This window comes from Pithys albifrons, chromosome 8 (assembly GCF_047495875.1).
Source record: "Pithys albifrons albifrons isolate INPA30051 chromosome 8, PitAlb_v1, whole genome shotgun sequence".
Classification (NCBI taxonomy): Eukaryota; Metazoa; Chordata; class Aves; order Passeriformes; family Thamnophilidae; genus Pithys; species Pithys albifrons.
This window is the reverse complement of record NC_092465.1, coordinates 20201767-20215774: the sequence shown is the minus strand read 5'-3', so window position 1 is coordinate 20215774 and position 14008 is coordinate 20201767. Positions and strand designations below refer to the sequence as shown.

General features: G+C 39.9%; 1 protein-coding gene across 3 annotated transcripts in view; it reads right to left on the bottom strand.

Moving 5' to 3' along the window:
* Positions 1–14008, bottom strand: part of CERS6 (ceramide synthase 6) — a 115916-nt gene that overhangs the window by 17442 nt on the left and 84466 nt on the right. For all 3 annotated transcript variants that reach the window (XM_071561678.1, XM_071561677.1, XM_071561679.1), the window contains 2 exons: positions 13139–13267; positions 9285–9391 (listed from right to left, as the gene is read on the bottom strand). In XM_071561678.1, the coding sequence (XP_071417779.1) occupies positions 9285–9391; positions 13139–13267 (236 nt within the window). The remainder of the gene's footprint in view (positions 1–9284; positions 9392–13138; positions 13268–14008) is intronic.

Below are 14008 nucleotides of genomic sequence, written 5' to 3'. Positions count from 1 at the left end.
GGCTTATTTACCATTAATAGTAGGGGTATCACACTTGGGATTTGTTGGTCTAGTTTCCTAGAGTAATGTAAATTTTTTTAAATCCATAGAAATCATGCAGCTTAAGGAAGTGTGGTGGCACAGTGTCTGCCAGGGACTCAACTTTCAAATTTCAAACAAATGACTCAAGTAGTATGGTCCAGTTGTGGATGGGGAGGAAAAAACCCGCCACCAAAACTCCAATCAACTTTACTTTTCTATGAAAAGCATCATAAGAATTTTCTCTCTACAGTCTGTGAAATCACCCTTAAACAGTTTTCAGTTTAATCCAATTTTCTTAATAATGATCTCTATTTTCATTTATTATGGATCAAACTCTGCCATTTTGCAACACTGATAAAACCATCATAATGTGCTCACTTACATGGCTGCTGGGTATCTCCTGAAGTGTTTAGTCACAATGACCTTCTTCTAGCTGAACACTACTCAGATCCTGGTCCTAACTGCATCATGGCTGGTGAACACACTATCCATAAGTCACTTACTATTTCAAGTTGGTAAGTTAACTTACTTCCATATTTTTGTAGAGATTTTTACATCCCACATTCATCAGAAGCTTACAGTGTTCTGCTTTTATATGGGCTCTCTAGCACTACAAAATATGTGCTACTAACAGTAAAGCTGATGCTACAGAGGCATCTTCCAAGAGAAAAGGGGCTGAGAAGAGGCAGAATATTTGGATACACTCGAACTACCTACATCCACCTCAACTGTCAGCACTTGTGTGGGCTGTGTGTGGTACTACTGTACCAGCACAGCTTTTCCATCCACAGAATGGACAATTCTTAGTGGTATATTTTGGTTCAAAGTTTCCTTACATCCCTCTCTTTCAGAAAAACACCCAGTCAAACTGAAAATTCCAATGGCCAGCTTCTTTTTTTCTCCCCTCCTTCGTGCAAGTGATGCAACTTCAGAGAAGACTTGGAGAACTTCAGCTGACTACAAAGCAATTTATATGGGAACCTGACTACCATGGTGGAAGCAACCCTCAGTTCTGCCTCCACAGGTCGCCCATACTGTCCAGTCACCACGCCCGGCTAAGCTGATTTAAAAATGGCTAACATGTCTGGCTACAAGAGAAATACCAGTGCTGCTTCCCTGCCCCTGAGACATTTACACTCATCAGAGTAATTTTGAGCATTAGAAAGGACATATTTCATAATAAAAGGAGGAAAGTGAGAACACTGATGGAATAGCTTATCCTTGACAACAGAAAGCATTATTATAGCCACAGAGTACAGTCTTTAGAAACTAAAAATGAGGGTAAGAATCAGGTTTAGAATTCTGATGAAATCCTTTTTCAAATAATCTTTTCTTGTTATGATCACATAAAAATCTTAAAAATGGAAATACTGAGCAAATGCCACTTTTTGTTATTTACATTGCAAGCTCACAATGATGAATGACACTTGTAACCTTTCCATTTCTAACAGCTTTCCTGGAAATAGCTAGAACAGTATTAACCTGGCACTCAAAGGCTTCAGCTTTGCTTCTGGTACAACTACAGAGGCCCAAGTTCACAAGAGCAGTAAACAATTTGAAGAAATAAAATAACCAGGCATTAGAAAGGACAACATCAGATAATGTTTTGTCATAAGCAGATGGGATGACGTTATATTTGTTCTGCTAAAGAGCTAAGACAAGAGTTGTGAGTAAATTTATGAAGACTTAGTTAACTAAACTTTCTTCTTAATCCATAAATTGAAGTCCGTGAGTTTTTCAAATACATTATCATTAGTTTGCCAAAATCTTTTTATTAAATGCTCTTGATAAACTGTTTGATTATAAGCTGCTTGCTGAAACTACAATCAGACTGAAATATAAGCAAATTAGATAATTGTTGTTAGTCCTACAGCATCCACTCAATGACAACATGCATAACATCAGGAATCAAGTATCAAAATCATAATTTATTCCTTCAGTATCTGCTAACCACAAGCAACTTAATGTTGTGCTCTGGTTTAGACAATATTCTCAGCAAAATGAGCTCAAAACAGTATCAGAAGAGATTTATTATCCTAATTAAGAAGTTATTTTACTGTAGAGATGTTTAGCTTTATACATAATATTAGCCAGGCTAGAAGGGTTTTCAATGCAGCAAGAGTAACTAAAACCATTACAAAACACTGTGTTTGTTCAGAGTCCAGACATGGTCTGGACAGCTGGGATTCATCTGGCTACCTAAATTCTTACCATGCCAAGTAACTGAGCAGTATTCTTGCTTTAACTCCTGCCTACATATTGCTTTGACACAGTAGGGTGCTGTTAAGAGAGGGTTGGAGCTTTCCGTTCTTTCAGGATCTTCAGAGGAATGACGCAGGGTGACTCTGCCGGGGTCCACATGCTATCTTCCCACACAATACACATGCTTCAAAGACCAAATAGGAGAAAAATGTGCCAGGAAAGAAAACCAGTATGAAAGAAGACAACTCAAATTCCCTGCATGTTAAGTGCTGCACAAAACCAGCCAGTACCAGCTAAAGAAGAACAAAGCTAGACAAAAGAGAGGTTCAGGGAGAAGCTGATTCCATGATAAAAGAAAGAAAAGAGAACAGTGCAAACTGGCAATCCTGTATCTGTGTTTGGAGACCCTGTGTGCGTTAGCAGCATGGCGATTCTCACACTAGTGTTCAAGCAGTGATGAAACTCAGGAGCTATTTGCCCACTCATGCGAGGTGAGAGAAAGTCTGGTAATAAGTAACTAGGGTTCATTACAGCTCACCATGGTGAACGGAAGTTAATTTTAACTCATCAAGAATCATGCCATGCTTGTCTGGTTCATACAGATACTCATTGCTGTGACGAGGCAATTGGAAATGCCCCATGAGCCAGACTGTGTACACTCATGAGCTTTAAAAATGAAAGAATAATAAGGAACAAAGTTGTTCTTCTGAGAACTGGCAGATCCATGCTTATATAAGATTATGTTGGCACTAAAGTCACATTTAACAACTGTACATTGCAATTGATGAGGAGACATACACCTGAAAGCTTTGAATTTTAACAGCAAGAGACTTTCCCTTTTTTTTTCATAGAATCGTTCAAAACAGGCTCACAAACAGAAGATCCGTTAAGACATACTCACCAACATCAAAAAAACTATGCCAACTAACCAAAGTGGGTGACTGTCTGTCCTCATAGTTGTTAATGTGATACAGTATCCGGGCACTAACAGTGTATGAAGGGCACAAGAACAGTAAGGCGCACAGACTACCTGGATTATACCAAATTTGCCTGGATGAGAATTTGGGGGACAGCATATGCAAAACGTGACCCCTGTTCTTTATAATCAGCTTAAATCAGGCTTTTATTTAAATTTGTATAGTTAAGGCACTCTTACCTTTGTCAGTGCACATATGTAACATGTGCATGTTGAGACCTCACAGGTTGCAGGACTGCCAGTGCTGTTCACCTGCTTCCTTGCCCTTTGACAGCAGTACTTGTCAGCAACACTTCCCTGAAACCCACGGTGTCCTACCCCTCATACAATACAACTCGTTATAAAAGTAATGAAAAAAAGTGAAAAACTCAGGAAAACTGCATACTTATACTAGTCATAGCAACTTGGAAGAACCTGAATTTACCTAACTTCATGCCTTCACCTGGTACACATCATCCCAGCTTTTCTGAGAGCTTTCTCATTCTTCTTTCAAACCCCAAAGTTACACCTTCACCAGAAGTTACTCTAAGCTGTCTTTTAAAATGATGAACATTTTAGTAACCTTACATCTCCCTCAAATCTGACCACCTTTCTTCTGCTGAAGCTTTGGGAAATATCCTGGTTCACAATCACTTTGTGAAACCAGTTTTAGATACCAAACTCTTCACATCACTGGGAGATTTATTCAAACTGCCCAGTCAAAGAAATCATGTATTCCAGAAGAATAAGGAAAGTAAGTGAGTAGTCTTGGGTCTTCTGCACAGCGCACACTTGAAGAGTTTCATGGCTCTCACAACATGAACTCTGCAGCTCACAATGAGCAAAGGAAAAAAGGCCTAAGGTAAAGGTTTTGCCCAGCCTGATTAGACTAGCCAAGGTTTCACATAATTTATATCAGGTTTTTTTGTTTGAGATTAATTTCATTCTCTCTACAATCCTGTATCACCTGAGAAGGCATCATGTTCCCCCCTGACTCATGGAAAGTTGTGTTTTATGTTGTAATTTGCTAGAACAGTGATTATGTGCAAGTGGGAGAATTTCACAAGCAAAATGTCTTGTCAGTGAAAATAGCAGCTTTACTCCTACATTCACTTAGCAGCAGGAGGCAGAAAGCATCCTGGGGCTTTTGAATTATTGCTGAAATGAACTCCAGATGCCTGCAGAAAGACTGCTAAATATATACCTAATTGCCAGTTTCTTTTGTCTTAGCCCTGCTGTTAAACAACCTTCAAACAACAGCATTTGATACATTCTGAATTCTTTATCAGCACCTTTAAGCAAAATTAAATGGCACTTGTGCAAAACTGGAGCACAACAGCATGCCAGTGCTTCGGAAGTGACATCTCTTGAAGCCTGCCTTGGGTATTCACCTTCCTGCGTGGAGGAAGTTTTCTTATAAATTACAGTTTTCCTTTTAAATTACATGCACACTGATTTTTTTTATCTCTCAGCTTTTATGCTAGAAAAATCTGCATATTTATGTAATATTAATCAGCACCAAATTTTGCTATTTTGAATTTTCAGCAAAGGAGAGCAAAACTATGCTTCCTGGCCTGCTGCCACTCCAGTGACTCATCTTTGCTGACATGCACGCTAATGGGGGTGAAGCTTTAGAATTGCTGTTTCATAAAGAAAAAGGATTTAGGAGAGACAAGCTCACACATCCCATGCTTCATCCCTGCTAACTCTGACTCCCACATGCATTGCATACAGTACAGCTGAGAATAGGAAACTTCTTCTGGGTGTATCTAAGGGCAACCATTAGGAATACATACATCAAGGCTTTAGTCTGGAAATAGTCTAAAAAATCAAAGATCAATCACAATGAACTATTTACATATTCAAATAAATAAATAAATATATTCTTCATTGATTAAGGGATATGTTGGTTTGGGCTGGGGTAGGATCACAGTAGCTAGTAAAAGCTATGTTCTCGATTTGTGCTGAATACAGTTCACATAATTCTGGGATGTTTTCATTATTGCTGAGCAAGGCTTACACAGAACCCAAACCTTTTCTGCTCCATGCAATCAACAAGGAGGCAGGGGGTGCACAAGGACTTGGGAGGGGACACAGCTGGGACAGCTGCCCTCAGCTGACCACAGGGATATCCGACACCATATGGTGTCATGCTCAGCATATAAAGCTGGGAGAGGAAGGAGGGCATGTTTGGAGTGCTGGTGTTTTTATTCCAAAGTCAGCATTACACATGGAATCCTGCTGTCCTGGGGATTGCTGAACACCTGCCTGCCCATGGGAAGTGGTGGATGAATGCCTTTTTTGGCTTTGCTTGGGTGCGCTGCTTTTGCTTTACCTATTGTACTGTTTTTATCTCAGCCCATGAATTCTCTCACTTCTACCCTCCTGATTCTCTCCCCCACCCAACCAGGGGAATTAAGGGAGCAGCTGCACTGGGCTTTATTGCAGCTGGGGTTACACCAGGACAAGGGAGAGGAGAGGCAGAGGACCACCAGTGTAACCACTCCCCCTTTGACACAGGAGCACACAGCACACTATCAGCTGCTGCATTCACCTTAAATAAACAATCCCTGTGCCTTCACTGCCTTTAAGAGTCTATGCTGATCTTTTCCATCCCAGTTGCAAACCTTACCCATGGCGGTAACCTGCTGCCCTCATTAGCCCAATATTCAGTACCAAGGAAGCAGACAACAGTAACAGAAGCCACTTTGGCAGCCCTTTTCCCTTTCCCTCTTCCCCAGATCTACTTGCTTCAATTTTACCCTGTTTTCAGTACACTGGGCCAGCTTCTACAGAGGAGGAAGCAGACAAGGTTCAATTTAAGGTGGTGTGGAAGTGCTGTTGTCACTAATGTATACAGGAAAGGATGGGCACATTCTGAACACACCAGCACAAAATGCCACAGCTGTAGAGCAGGGCTCAAGTTTTGAAACTTGCTAGATAACTTATTGTTGTGCTGGTAATCTCTTCTAGGACTCTGCCAGTCAGACAGCTTAAGGTGTATATTAGGGACACTTAGGGACAGACTTCAGCTCTATGATACCTGATTTCCACTAGCCACATCAATGTTAATTTATAATTTGCGTAGTCTTAGCAAGGGTTTCCTGCACAATGAGACACTTGGCTGCAATACTTCACAGAAATCACTTGAAACAGTGTAAAGCTTCAGTTTCTGAGCTTCAGTTCCAGTTATAAACAGTGTTATTTCAAACATTTCAGGTTGAAAGTGTGGACATTGCAAAATTTGACTACCATAGTAAGAATGTAAAGGATGGGAAAATCTGGACCTTGCTGATTTTCAGATGTCTCAAAAGCAAAAGAATATTGGGCAGCTGCTTCTAGTTAAATGCGTGAAGACTAATGACCTCTTTCAAAATCATGCACTCAGGAAAAGATTAATCTGCTCTTGGTTGATTATTCAGCAAAGCAAGCACATAGCAGTGATCTGGTAAGTTATGTGTTTGAATAACAAAAAAATTCAAATCAGTAGTTTGTTCTTTGCCATTTCAAATAATATAGAGTAAGGTTTAAATGCTGGAATCACAGCTAAACATATAAGACAGCTCACAGAATCACAGAATGGCTGAGTTTGAAAGGGACGTATGGACATCATCCTATCCAACCCTCCTGCAGGTTGGATAGGACCATGTCCAGATGGCTTTGAAGTATGTCTAAGAGTGGATACTCCACAACCTCTCTGGTCAACCTATGCCAGTCCTTGATCACCCTGTGCCAGTCCTTGATCACCCTTACAGCGAAAATGTGTTTCCTGATGTTCAAGTGGAACATCCTGTGTTACTGTTCATGCTCACTGCCTCTGACCCTAGCCTTGGGCACACTGAAAAGAGCCTGGCTTGGTCTTCTTTCCACTTCCCCTTCATATATTTCTATATACTGCTAACATCCATTCTGAGCTTTCTCTTCTCTGTTCTAAGCAGTCCCACCCTTGCTCATGTGAGAGGTGCTCCAGTCCCTTAATCAATCTTGGTGACCATTTGCTGGACTGTCTTCCACAGATTTGTATCTCTCTGGTACTGGGGAGACCAGACCTGGACATGATGTTCCACGTGTGGCCTCGCAAGGGCTGAGCAGAGGGGAAGGATCACTTTCCTCAGCCTGCTGGGAACACTCCTAATGCAGTCCAGGATACCAACAGCCTTCATGGGCACATTGCTGACTCTTGTTCCACTTGGTGCCCACTGGAAGCCCAAGTTCCTTTGGTGCAAGGCTGCTTTCCTGCAGGTGAGCCCCCAGAAACTACTGGCGCAGGACTGTGAACTTGTCTTTGCTGAATTTCTGAGGTTCCTGTTGGCCATTTCTCCAGCCTGTTGAGGTTCCTTCCCTCTGGATGGAAGCCCAACCCTCTGGTACATCAGCAGCTCCTCAAGAGTTGCAACATGAGCAAACTTGCTGAGGGAGCACTCTGCCCCATCATCTAGGAATTACTGGATTATGTAATTAGAAGCCAGTTATTTCATCATAGAAGGTTATCAGGTTGGCCAAGTATGACTTCCCCTTTAATTCAGTCATCTGACTGAGCCTTCCCTGAAGCAGAGTCATTTACTGCACTCTCCAGCAGCAGAAATGCACCGGTGAACTTGGGTCCTCCCTCCATTTCTCAATATAGAACAGAACTGAAGAGACAGATGAAAACCTGTCAGCAGGAGTGCCACTATTTTCCTATCTGAGATTATGCAAGTAGAAAAACTAGCTTACTTCATTTACAGAAATTCAGTGAATGGACAAGTTGGCTTCAAGGAAGGACTGAGGAAAGGGAAGCAAAGCTGTTTAAGAAACAAATAATTGCTCCTTGAAAAAAATAACAAGCATTTCTAAACAACAGTTTGTGTGTCTATCCATTCTCACCTTTTGTCGCCAACTCACAGCAGTGGGGACCAGGCATTACAACATTATCTTTGGAGTCATCAAATGAGACTTCTACACTGTACTATTAAGCAGAACTGATGACACAGCTCCTAAGGGCACCTTGGTCTTATCTTGTTTGCATTAACAAAACACCAAAGAGATATCATTATAGAGGATTTCAAAGACAACTGTGGCAGGGAAGTTGACATTGGCATCTGTAAATCCTCTGCATGCTTAATCAGGGAACTTGGTGGTAATCTCTCCAAATAAACTCTGCAAAGGGTAAAATTTATGGCATCTGTGGTGCTTCCCAACAACAAAACTGTCACTGTTATCTTCTGATGCAATGAGACACCTCTTACTTTCTTAAGATACAGAGGAATACAGAGAGAGACTTTTGCTAGTTCTGTTAATACAAAAGAAAGGAAGGATCCAGAGCAGAAAAGAACAAGATCAATGCCTTCTCTCAGCTGTCCTCATATACAGTGTTCAGGTTACAGATAAACTTGCGTTAGTTTCTACAACAAAGTACATCAGTGTATGTCCTAATTAGTCAGCTGCCTTCTGGATGTTGAAAACCCTAGCTACAGAATCAAACATCTCGCTTCCGTTTGTGTACACGCTTGTGTGTGTACATAGAGGAGAGAGTGTGTGCACATGCAAGCACCTGTCTTTGTTGGGGAAGAGGTGAGATTACAGTAACACCTTATAGATGTACGTATTACACAGCTGCCCCAGGAACTCCAGTTCAAAGGAGGGGTGGAAAAGGAGTAGCCTGCAGTATTGCAATCTGCATGGCTAAGTAACATCCTTATACCAATTTCAGTAGTCCAGACTTATCTCACTGTGTTTTTCTTTAAGCTAAACATGTTCATTAAGTGTGCACTGATAGCTATTGAGAATTTCCCACTTCAAACTTAGCCTTTGGTCAGTGTTTTTCGTGATTAATATTTTAATTTTTCTCTACCTTGTTGCAACACAGCTGACCAACTGCTAACCTGAGGCTGTATGGTCTCCAAACCACTTCTACCTTAAAACCAGCAGAAGCCCCATGTATTTGTCTAACACACAGTAAACACAATGGCACTCTAGCTAGGCTATTTCAAACCTGGGTATGTCTGAAACTCTCCTTGGTGCTTTGGAAAATGGAGTAATGTCAATGAATCATGTTCAGTTACAACTTCGTTATTTCAAAGTTTGCTTGGTGATTAGCATTTGAAGAAATGATGTACTTACTCACCATAAGGGATATATGCCAAGCCTACTGACAATGAAGACAACAGCAAATGTAAGGAACAGAAAGTCACTCAGCTTTTGACACTTGCAATAATTTGCCATTTTGGCAGCCTGCAAAAGAAAGAAATGTCTTTTTACTTCTGTGAGGACAACTGAGTTTTCTTGTGTATAAGCTGTAAAAAGAAGCAATCAAATTTTTATGAAATCACTAACATTGTCATTGGGCCTCCTCATAGTGATCTTGTAACTCTTCTCTACCAAGCAGCTGGAAAATGTCTGCTTTGAAAAAATACCAACCCAGACTGCATAAACCCAGAGTACATATTTATTTATTTTCCATTCAATTTCCTTTTTGAGCTCTTAAAATTGCAGATCCACAAAACTCTTCTAAAACTTTTATCAAACCCCATTGTGTTTATGCTGTCCCTGTCCCCAACCTCTTTACCAACCTGTCTCTCATAACCACTATACTTCACTTCCATTTTCAGCATCCATCTACTGTTCATCTGCCTCATGCTCTCTGACCTTCCATTAAGCTGCTATATATAAAATTTGTCTCAATTCTTCTACTACACCCCATATCCTACTATCTCCTAAAGAATCTCTTCTTTCTGGCCAGTGCAGAACACCTCAAAGATTATGCCACTTCCCTTCAAATCTTTTTCAAACGCTATCTTCCCCTCTCTTTACAACTTTTCCTTTCCAACTTGTTGCCTTATGCTTATTTTCACATGCTTCTCCCATTGGTCTTCATGCAGTCTTCTGACTCTTCCCCAGTGAAGGACTCACTACTGACTCTGAAACTGTTCATTAGAAACACTGATCCACCCTTTAGCCTCTTCTCCCAAAAAAATGGTATGCACAGGCAAGCTTGTTTTAAGACATCTCTGCTACTTCCACAGTGTTCATGTGTGTAAGCAGTTAAATATTTTAAAATAAGACAGGAACAGTCTTCCTTCATGGCTTCTGTAAAATGTATTCAGAGAGTCACTGCAAAATGAAGTACATGAAGAGTCTGATTTTGTGCCAACTTAAGTCACTGGGAACCCTTTCAAAGCCCTCTTTAAGGGAACCTGTATTCAGCTCCCATATTGACAAGATACTTGTATAGGTTTCCAGAGGGCTAAAAGGCAGCAAAATTACCACAACTATGTATAGAGAATATTCTTCTAAATATAGAATTCAAATGAGAGACTACAGTCTGGATGCCAAAACCAACCTGCACTTCTGGATGTTACCCAGTTTCTGCAATGTTTCCAATAAAAACCTGAATAAAAAGAATATTCCTCACTAACAGAAACCAAGTTAGGAAGCTCAAAAAAACATGAGGAAAGCCACCAGTGCTGCAAAGAAGACCCAGCCCTTCTGAATCAGCCCTACATTCTGGTGGACACAAATGAGTTTTCTAGCAGTATTTTACTCATAGCCTGGTTTAAGGAAAAGAGAACACTTTGGTGCCAACGTGCAAAGCAGAAGCATTACTAACTTCCTTGATTTTCAAATGATTGAAAGTTCACATAGGAATTCTGGATGTATTGCCATGGCAGCAGTTTGAAAAACTGGTTTCATAGTGCATGGAGCTGATATTGCTATAGTAACTTGTAGTAATATCATGTCATTTCTCAAAAAAAGTACAGTTGTTTGGTCATCAGTTTGAAATAAAGAAATATATAAATTATAGATAGACGACCAAACAAAAAGAAAAAGGAAGGAATATGTTGGTTTTTATGAAATCTGGACACATAAGATGATACAACACAATTTTCAGAGCTGAAAAACCATGACTACAATTGAGTAACACAGCTCTTCCATGTCCTCTTGGTAGTCTGTTTAAAACCATGTATTTTACAGCACAGCTATTTGCCTTAGTCTGGAGTTTCCATTTCCTGCTGTTTTGTAAAACTGTGTTAGGACATAGTTGGAACTTGACAGAAAGGAATCAGATTGAACTGTGACTACATGAGGCTCATACACCAGAAGCATCCTGAATGGGCAACTGCTCACATGCATATACTAGCATTAAAACTGTCACAGTGTTTATTAATTGAAGTTGAAAAGCCTCAAGCTCCCGAAATAGGTGGGATTTTAAGTGCTTCAACATGTTAGGTCAGAGAGTTTTCAACCCACAAGATTTACTGCAGTGCAAATATACCCAAGACCCCATAAACAATCAGTTGGGATTCTGAAAGTTGCTTCTCAGAGGCCTAGATTTCAGTTTATGCTAATATAGTAGTTTCTCAGACAAGCAAGTTACATTTAATATGTCCTGCCATGGCTAGGCTGCATTGAGTATCCAAGGTAACTTTCACTCAGACCGAAGCTATTAATTCCTGAAAATCCTACTAGGATTCTTCCATACTTACAAACGCCTTAAGACCTGTGGAGAAAAACCTCACCTCCAATATTCCCACCAATACACACTACCTTCTGCAATGAGAATAACAAAAATGTTGCATTCCAGTTTTCATTAGGAAATGGTAGGTGGAAAGAGTCTAGTGGCCTCCAGAAACAGCTTTTCATTTTTATGGATATGTAGGAGGTAGGACAGGTACACAACTGACCCATCATGGCAAAATATTTAACCCACTTCATTTGCAGTTTGATAATTTTTTTCCTCTGCACTGACTTTCAGTAACATCAACAGTGTGGAAAAGTCCATGTCCTTTGATATGGCACTGGGGCTGTGACCCACTGCCCTAGCAGAATTTCCTCTCAAAACAGACTCAAAGAATTGACCAGAAGTACGTGCCTCATGAGGAAGGGTATTGCTGAATGTCTGCAAATCACATGAGAATACCAGCAATTCCTCTTAGTCAGTGAATGAACAGAGGAATTGGGTTCAAGGTAAGATTTTAGCTTGCCTATTATGCCACAGCTAGCTATACACATTGCTGAAAGAGAAAAATGAACTAAAAAAGATGCAATTATTTATATCAGAAGAAATGCACATTTTCTTTTGCTTTCTATCTCAGAAAGTCATGTGACTTCTAGATTATAAAAAGATTAAAAAATAAAACCAGATTTACAGCTGGGATTTCCTAATGCATCAGAATAGCAGGATTTTGATTTTGCAATAGGTGACTCGTACAGTGAGACTATAATCTCATGTAACAGGATCCTTGTAGGTACTTGAATAAAAAATTATTTCAGACAAAATAGTTATTAATTTTGGTTTGATCCTGGTGGACAGTTGATAGACAGCTGAATCTCAGCATCACCCAGAGCTATCTAACAACTGATGCAGATAAAGGATGACATCTCTAAATTGCCACTATGGAAGTTACAGATCTTTTGGCCTAAAAGAATTTCAATCATCTCTTCTTTTCCAAATCAAAATGCTTAATGCTGACACTGGGATCCACAGGCACAGAAACCTGGAAAGTCAGAGGTCAGCTCACTGCCCATGCCCAAATATCCACTAAATTTTCCAACACTCTGTGCTCAGCAAAGCTCAGCAGAAACACATTGTGACATCTTGATTCTTTTGGAGACATGGTATTGCTCCACACACTGTGTCAAAGGGGTGAAGAACCACCATCTTCTATCCCACTGTCACCCCTTTCCCGATTTTGCAACTTCGAGCTTTTGATTTTATCATGTTATATTTAAACTCTCTGTGTAACCCTCTCTGGCATGTAATGCATTATCAGTCTCTGCTCTGTACAAGCAACTTGTCAAGAGATAAATCAGCCTTAAGTCAGAAACATGCACTGCTATTCACATAATATATTTAAGCAAGGAAATACACTGTATTAATCACCATTACCATCTTGAACTGGACTCTTGGCTTAGGAAATACTTGTTCTTCATAGCAAAAACATTCTATCTACTGACAGGATGATATACATATTATCTCACCTCTAGAACAATATCAGCCACATCATGGAGACAGAAGATCAAGGTTCCCACTCGTGTTAAATTGGTTATATATGAGAAGGAAATCAGGATGACTGCTAAAATGTGATGTGTAAACATGATGCCAAAATCCTAGAGCAGCAGAAGTAAGGAAAAGAAATAAAAAAACAATGAAGAAACAGTGATATTCAGCACTCATATACAAAATGGATGGATGTTTCTTAAGCCCAGAATTATGATTATATTATATAAAGTTCCTACTATATAAGTGCATCATATACCGTGCTAAACCCTGCTAGTTTTTCATTTAGACTGAAAAAAAATCATTGTATTAACTGAATGCAAAATATTATTGAAAACTAAGCAATATCTATACTTCTCAGTTCACAGTAAATTAACCTAATAAAGTAAACATTTGTGGCTGAAGTTATTTTGAAAAAGTATATGTGCATAGAAATCAAATTACACCATATTTTTAACGCATCAAGTAACATGCATATAACAATATGCATAACCAAGTGCAAAATAACACACCATTCACAAGAGGTAAAATAGCTATGAAGGAATGGGAAACACAACTCCACTGCACTAGGACAACAGGCACCTTCCAAGCACAACTGAGAGCTTTCACTGAGCCAAGAATTCCAGATCCAGGTTTTCATTTGTTTAAATCAAGGTGCTTTGTCTTCACGCTGTAACAGGGTCAGAAGAGTCTTCAAACGAGCTGATGCAGCTCATCCTACTCAGTTCCAATCTGCTGCCTCCCAAAAGATGCAAGCTACTAGTTGGTCTCCAAATCAGTAACTCTCAGTTATTTGGCGAAAAAGTAACTGTAACCATTGAAAAATCTGCGAGCAGTGAAGCTTCTGTAAC